The sequence below is a fragment of the Gymnodraco acuticeps genome, unplaced genomic scaffold, assembly GCF_902827175.1.
Source record: "Gymnodraco acuticeps unplaced genomic scaffold, fGymAcu1.1, whole genome shotgun sequence".
NCBI classification, from domain to species: Eukaryota; Metazoa; Chordata; class Actinopteri; order Perciformes; family Bathydraconidae; genus Gymnodraco; species Gymnodraco acuticeps.
In genome coordinates, this window is record NW_022992150.1 from 1588626 (window position 1) to 1596272 (window position 7647).

The 7647-nt window shown below is 38.6% G+C and overlaps 1 protein-coding gene across 2 annotated transcripts; it reads right to left on the reverse strand.

The window, feature by feature from the left end:
• Nucleotides 1–375: 375 nt before the first annotated feature.
• btg3 (B-cell translocation gene 3) lies at nucleotides 376–4382 on the reverse strand. Of its 2 annotated transcripts, none has more exons than XM_034204250.1 (5): nucleotides 4345–4382; nucleotides 3256–3462; nucleotides 3013–3150; nucleotides 2422–2608; nucleotides 376–1165 (listed from the first exon to the last, which is right to left on the reverse strand). In XM_034204250.1, the coding sequence occupies exons 2-5, from the start codon at nucleotides 3426–3428 to the stop codon at nucleotides 956–958; spliced, it is 708 nt and encodes a 235-aa protein (XP_034060141.1). In that variant the 5' UTR covers nucleotides 3429–3462; nucleotides 4345–4382; the 3' UTR covers nucleotides 376–955. The 2 variants fall into 2 exon arrangements, with proteins under 2 accessions (XP_034060141.1, XP_034060142.1); XM_034204251.1 differs by lacking the exon at nucleotides 376–1165 and adding an exon at nucleotides 1579–1861.
• Between the last annotated feature and the right edge of the window lie 3265 nt (nucleotides 4383–7647).

The following is a 7647-nucleotide window of genomic DNA, read 5'->3' on the forward strand; positions in this document are numbered from 1 at the left end:
CTAACTTAAACAATTTTGTTTATTGCACTATTATGTTATATATATATATCATATTTAGCATTATTAAAAAGGTGCCTGAGCTTCAAGATGTTCATTGCCAAAACTATGCTGTAGCTATTAGACATGTAAAGAAACAAAGCCTCCCTATAACGTTAATAGAATTGCATTTGTGTTGCTCAAACTACTTTATGATTATGCTTGAAAGATAATGCGTGTACAAACCCATTTAGCTAAAGATGAATACTAAATGTATATGACAAGTGATCTGTTGAGTGTGCAAGACACCACAGCATTTCAGAAAACACCACAGCATTTCACATTGGACGGAAAGGGTATTCCTTGCTGTGGTGTCTTGCACTTCAGGGCCACCGTAGTTGAGCATAACATATCATTTAAACATTAGGTCCCCAGTCTGATTCTGTTTTCATTCCATTTAATTTTTTACATACCAAAAGACAAATAGAGGAAAAAAGAAATACCCTTCAATGTAGAATTTAATCACACACAGTATAATCCTTTTGTTAACACCAACACAATGCACAAAGCATGATGCTTTATTGTGTTTAATAAAACTCCATACATTTAAGTCTATACATCTGACGAATCTGCACTATTAATAAATAAAATATAATCACAAAAAGGACAAAGTAGGTGCTATACAGTACATGAATGTTTCCCATAGTAAAAATACAGTACTTCAAATTGTGTAGTATTCAAATTCAATATCTAATTTATACAGGTGATTAATTTAAAGTATAATAAACTGTCTAAAGTGCACAAATATTTGTTTATCAAAAACAATATATATAAATATATATATAAATATATATATATATATATATATATATATATATATATATATATATAACAATTCATGTTAAAAAAAGCATTTTTCAGTCATTTTAAAGTCGCCTTCCGCTTTAATGTCTAGTGTGAACCAAAAGCACCATGATTCCTAATTGTAACCATGTGCCGAATTTTTGAGGAAGTCCCAGTAACTGGTGCTTCTTCCATACGTGTAGCTAGGGGGGACCCACATATCAGGCATTAGAGTGTGGGGCCCTCTGCTGTGGGGCCTGAAGCCGTAGTGAGGCTGTGGAAGGATGTAAGCATTCCCTGGCACCATCTTCTTAGGATGCCACGAAGGAGCAGTAGGATTTATTGCCTTGAATACAAACAATGTTCCATCAAAACCACCACTAACAATCGTATCCTTTGACCCCAGGAAGCATTTGACTCACACGTATTAGGGGAACAACAATTTACAAAACATCAATTATAAAATTAAAGGTGGGGTAGGTAATTTCGGAGAAACCAGCTCGAGTGCGCTAGAATTTGAAAATACACAACCGGAGAAAATCTGCCACTTCCTTACAGAGCCCCTCCTCCAACACACACGAACGCGCACATGACCAATGAGGGCACGAGATAAGTTTGTGCACAGATGGAAGGCTGACAGGCAGGTAGGCCATCCAGTTATTTTAGCCGGGCCGGCTCAGATGATTGGTCGTGCTCTTTACAGTACCACGGCTTCCATAGATGACATTTTTAATGGATTTTTTGTCAAAGCACTTCAGATATTCATTGCTATCGGGATGTTAAGAGCATTCCATGGAATATAACAAAAAGTGTATCTCGAGCCGGTTTCTCAAACTTCCCTACCCCACCTTTAATTAATTTAAACAGAACAAAACATGGTTAATGTGGTCAACTAAAACCTGATAGTTTCAAGCCAATGTAAAGTCATGTTATGAATGACATGGATCAATGATGTGTGGCTGTTGTGACAGAGTCAATGGGAGTCTGCGCCCTGTAGAGTCCTGGGTTGCTGTTGAATCCTCTTTTTTGCGTAGGAAGGTTCCTAACGGAGTGAAATGAACATGAAGCCATAAGGGGTGTTCAAATTCTCTAGATTTTAGGGGGAAAAAACATCATGCTCCCCCTTGTCATCTCCTTCAGCTTAGGACCATCCTTTATGAGATAATGCTATCCCACAATCCCTTGCGTCCTAAACATTTAATCAGTCAGGCGTTTACAGAAATAGTTTACAGATTGTTCTTATTAATTTATGTTTGAAATGTGATATGCACAATAATAGATGTGTCTGCTTTACAAGTTACACACATTAGAGTTGCATACTAATTGGGATTAATGTTGATTATACAGGAGGCGAATGATCCTAGCCTAGCTTAAGTGCAGTTGAATTCTCCTAGCACCACAGTAGTCTTTTCCTAAATCCTGATTAATTCTCCTTCACATCTTTTACTAACCCTATGATGTTTCAAGAAAGTGTTAAGGAAAAAACCTTGAGCCTGATTTATTTTGGACTATTGGAACACAGAACTGGCGCAGCCTCCCATTCTTCTCCAAACATGCATGGGGTTTTTAGTCATGGCGGTTTTACAATGCATTACGCCTTACCTTGTAGTCAGAGCGGCTGTTGTGCACAGTGTGGGGGGAAGTGCGTGTTGCCTCCTCATCAGAGGATGATCCAGAGTGGTAGTCTGATGTCACCCTCTCCAAAGCCTGAGTCACCTTTGCAACATCTTTGTCGTCCTCATCATCAGAGAAAGTGGCCAATGAGAACCAAGGGTTTGTCTCTCCGTGCCTAATAATAGGAAAAGTCATAAAAAAGGTGTAGGAAGGTTTAACATACTTAGAATATCTGTTTAAAGTAGACAATTCTTTAAAAGGTTTGGTTGGAAGAAAAATACTTCATGTTGAAATTTAAAAAAGGATTTTGACATATTTGTAACATGTACAAAAACAAGAAAAAGTACAGGGGTGAAACACAAAATACATTTAAATGAGAAGAGTGTGATTCTGTTAATGTTCTGCATTAATTGGCATCAGTGGCTACAGATGACAGTCAAATATTTACAATTATCCTGACAAATATATACTGGTTGCCTTTAAAATGATTTTTTAAAAGCTAAATCCATTAGTAATTTTTTTTTTAACTTCTTCCAATTCTGTCTCAGATCTTTATGGCAATTCAACTCAAAGTCTTACCTGCAACAGACCTCTCCAGGGTCCACCCACAATGTGAGTTCCCGGGACAGTGCCAGATCACTGTACTGAACCCCACTTTCTCGGCAGGCCTGAAGGAGCTCTGGATCCTGCCGCTGGACCCGGTTCACTCTAATGCACCTGCAGATCACACGCAGCAGATTTTAGTACACTATTTGTGAAACAGAAAGATGTCTTGGAAAGCAAAAGTTATTTGTAAAAACTGCAGAGGACAGTGAGCAACACCTGTATGCCTGTCCTTTGCTGGGGTTTCCAGGGTACCAGTGCCCCTTGAACTTCTCCTGCAGTGCAACAGCCAGCCTCTCAACAAACAGATCGATCTTGTGTGTTTCCAACTTCCCCCCCTTTATTACAAGCCTCTTCAGGAAGAATACCACAGCTGCAATTTCTCTCCTCATGTTTCACATGCGTTTCATTACCTTCCTACAGCCCCTGTAAGGAGATAACTTTATTAAGATTGGCAGCCGTAAACAAGGCACATGTACAATAATGAGAATTTCTGAGGTAAATGAGGTTAGATCAGTAGTCCTGGTTTTAAGGACATTTAACCTTCACCCAGCTGGAACTTTTTTGGGGAAAAAAGCCTTAAATGTTTGATGAAAAGTAGCACTAGTATTATTAGGTCTGAAGGAACAACAACTCAGGGTCAACTGCAATTACATCCATTTAGTTATGTGCCTCCCGAAACTAACGTTATCCCAGACATTGATTTTTTTTTAAAAATGCATTCCAAAAAAAAACAAATACTGTTGTTATGTTGCCTTGGGAACTTTCAGAAAGTCCCGTACATTAGTTAGCAAGACTCCATGTGCCCAAGGGAACGATTGCTGTTTTAGAGATTATTGTGGTTTAAAATTATGAAGGGATGAAGTAAACACTGAAACAGATTTTTTTTTAAAAGGCAATTTCGCCGCATTTAGTCTTATCTGTTGTTGTTTTCAAGGTCCAGCTACCAGTTTTCTACGCATCACCGCACTGCACAACATTTGCTGTACTCACCTAGCTGGTTAGGCTAACAGTACAAACATGTTAACACAACGGTGACGTTTTGAAAACAACTTCATGGTGATTACAAAGCAGTATTCACTCTAGAGAATAAAAGAGTATTAGCATTAGTTCCATAGCTAACGTTAGTAACTTCGCCAACAGCCTCATGTCATGTTGATGACTAACACTACACAGCAATACTTTGTTTGAATGTCGCGGGAAAAGTTTGAACATTGCTATAATAAACTGTTAAATAGTCCCATTTACGTTATATACAAACTATATTAAAAGTTAGTGAGACAAGAGGCTACATTCATCCTTACTCACCTTTCTTTCAGCTCTCCTCCAGCGTGTGGCCAAATGATCAATGGAAAGGAAAGTCGGTCAGCATAAGAACCCTTGAGACTCTGTTCTTAACCACGCCCTTTACAACACAGCAGCCGCTCACCGAGCACTCTCATTGGTTACAAACAGACGATGTTGCGCATTCATTGGTCGAGCAAATGCTCTTCATGGAGATAAGCCATTACTGTCATGACCGGCCATGACTCAAAGTGTCAGGCATGTCTTTTTTGTTTGTTGCAACTGTAGCATCCAGAGATGTCCTTTCATCATGAATGTTTACAAAAATAGGCATACACCGGATTTTTTTCAACAAAATTAATTTGGTTTAAAGTTTGTAACGTGATCTGATGTGCAGAGATGTGCAGAGATGTGCAGCCTAATTGTTTGTTACCATGAGAAAAAGCCGATGTTGCCCCTTTCATTTTCTCTCATGCTTTTACATTTAACTTATTATGACAGACTTAGCATTGATTATTTAAAATGAAATGAGGCAACATTCGAGATGTATTGCACATACCCAAGAATACAAACCATGGAACAATCGTGATCTCTTTGCTCACAAAAGTGTGAAAAAGGTAATTATAGTATGTCACAAACATATTTAAAAAGTCATAGACGTAGCATTTGTAATTAAGGTGTAGCATGTCATGAAATTCTTAAAAAAGCTAAAACATCTTGTATGTAATTTAAAAACTCAGGATAAGGTCACATTTTTAAGTGTGAATATATATTGAGCTCAGCTTAATTAAGTCAGTTTGTTTGCGTTTAGCACCATCTTGTGGAAATAGTTGAAACAAACGTTTTGCTACACTGCCTAAAAACAAGCAGGTAGATAAATAAGGCTGCCTAAGTAAATCATCTTTCACACTTTAATGGAAATAATACAAATTCAGGTGATTATAAGCTTTCTTTTAAAAGAAAAAAAATGATCAGTAAAAGTAAAATAATAATGTCAATTACAATGTTAATCTGCTGTCAGGTGTTTCATTTTATTATGTTTAGGGTGTTGTACTTTTTAGATTAGCTGAATCCACCTCAGAATAAAACACAACTTCATAAAATGTATTAAAGGGGACCGACCTATCATGCAAAATGCACTTTCTGATGTCTTTTATACATAAATATGTGCAGGGACGTGCACAGACATTATGGGGGGCTGGAGCTCAAGTGAGAAAAAGGGCACTTCCCATAATTATTTATAAAAAAATGTTTTAAAACTGAAATATAGTTGCACATCTCTGACTTACTGACCAATTTATTTTAATACCCTCACACTCAAGCAATTGTTTAATACTCAACAGAATTCTACAAAATAATCAGCTAACACAGAGACAATAGTCTTCTTTAGGCTATTCACTACGCACAAGAGCAGACAACAAACTAGCACACTTAATAGTTATTAAATGAGCAGCCAACAATCCAAATTATGAAGATACTGTTTAGGGACATTACAGGCAAAAAGATCGTTTTTTCATGTAGCCTCTTGTTATTTTGGTCTATTTTGCTTCCATGTTTTCTTTCACTCTAATGGAAATAAAACTTCCAAGAAACACATATAAATGGTGTTCGTTTTATACCATGTCTGAATTCACCTATAGATTTAAAGCTAATCTGCACATTTAAACATAACATTTCAGGGGGGGGGGGGGGGGGGTGGTGCGCGGCAGTGGCGGTTCTACGGGGTGGCAGCTGCCACCTCAGAAAAATGCTTTGCCACCCCAGCTGCAACCCAGGCTGCCACCCCAGTTGGCAGCTTTGTTTTGAAAGAAAAGTTGTGGCTCATCGGACATTTATGCAGTAGCGTGGCGTGGGGAAAAAATTAGGGGAAGCCAATAATACGTCCTTTCTTTTGGGTCGGGGGTGTGGTGGTCAATGTAATACCGTAACCAGATGAGTGATTACAGCACCCGGTATCATTTTACACACATTTGTATCAGATGCAGGACTTACACACGCCTGTTATCTAACCGACAGGTCCGCACGCACTCTCCAGCCGAAACTCTAATAAGCATTCATTCACAAACTAAATCAGGAGACCTTTAACGTTTTACGTCCGATTCGGTCCTTTTTTCCTCGCTGTACACAGCTCCAGTTTGGGCATTGGCCTGTCATCAGATTGTATTTGTTGTTGCTGCTGTAGCGGAAGTTTAGTACAATTATTTTTGATGAAATACTCCAAATCTCCACCCTCCATAATTGCACTTGCTTCAGTTGCTTGCTCCTTTCTAACGGCGGTGAGAGTGGTGCAGTGGGCTATCTATCGATTAGATTTATGATTCGAAAATTATAAAAGTAGGGTAGACATGTGGATATTATCCGACTGAACAAAACTTGCATTTATCTAACAGGTTCGTTTTCCACTGACCTTATTTCGATCTATTTTCCTAAATCCTATGGAGAAATGCTTTTTTGTCGAGGGAAACCTAAGCGCAGTTTACTTCCGGATTTTAGGATGCGTCACTGCAACACTAAGTTGATGCGATTTGATTGGATTGTGAGGCAAGGGAAGCCAGCCGCCTCTGGCTTCCCTTGGCATGGCCCTGACCAATCACAGGTTGGCAGGGGCATCACGTGAGCCTCATCTGATTGGTCAATCCCTCCATTTGTTTTCACCAAGGGAAGCCTGGGTTGCGTTCCGATAATCCAAAAATCAGCTCCTAAATTCTAACCCTATCTCCTATTCCTTGACCTCTGAGTGAAACGTCACGGGGTTAAGGGATAGTGGATAGGAGAATTCAAAAGGACTTAGGAGAAGAGACCGCGGTACTTTAGAGAATCCGAATGCACTTTCACTATCCGACGTCTTTATGATGCGCCAGCGGACGTCATGAATGTGCGTCTGCTGCTGTGGGGAAACTATGGAAACTACAGTTTTCTATACAGCGGACTACAACATGGATGTTTAATAAGAACGAGGGACTACTGTAAACTCATCTAGAGACTCTGCATCGTGCTCTGATGCTGTTGCTTTATGCTTTATGAACGTGGACAACAGAGAAACATATTCTTCATGACCAAAGTTGGAATTGAAATAAAAAAGGAAAGTGAAATTTATGCTCATCACCCTCTCCCTCCGGTCCACATTAATACAAATGATCCCAATACGTATGATTGTATGAACTATGAAAATATCTTAAAATCAATACAAATGTATTTATTATAAACGTTAGTACTTAACATCTATCACTGTGTATATCACCATTCAAACATCTTTTAAAAGTTGAACAAACCCCACACAGCTCAGTAAAGACTGTGAAATGTTGACTTTATTTGATCATTTCAGTA

Bases quoted from the DNA above. Each gene is read 5' to 3' on its own strand.
- btg3 (XM_034204250.1), bottom strand. From the start codon at position 3,428: ATGAGGAGAGAAATTGCAGCTGTGGTATTCTTCCTGAAGAGGCTTGTA. The intron at 3,151-3,255 runs GTGTTGCTCACT...TGTGATCTGCAG, and splicing joins AGCAAAGGACAGGCATACAG to GTGCATTAGAGTGAACCGGG. The intron at 1,166-2,421 runs GTAAGGCGTAAT...TTTGTATTCAAG, and splicing joins ACAGCCGCTCTGACTACAAG to GCAATAAATCCTACTGCTCC.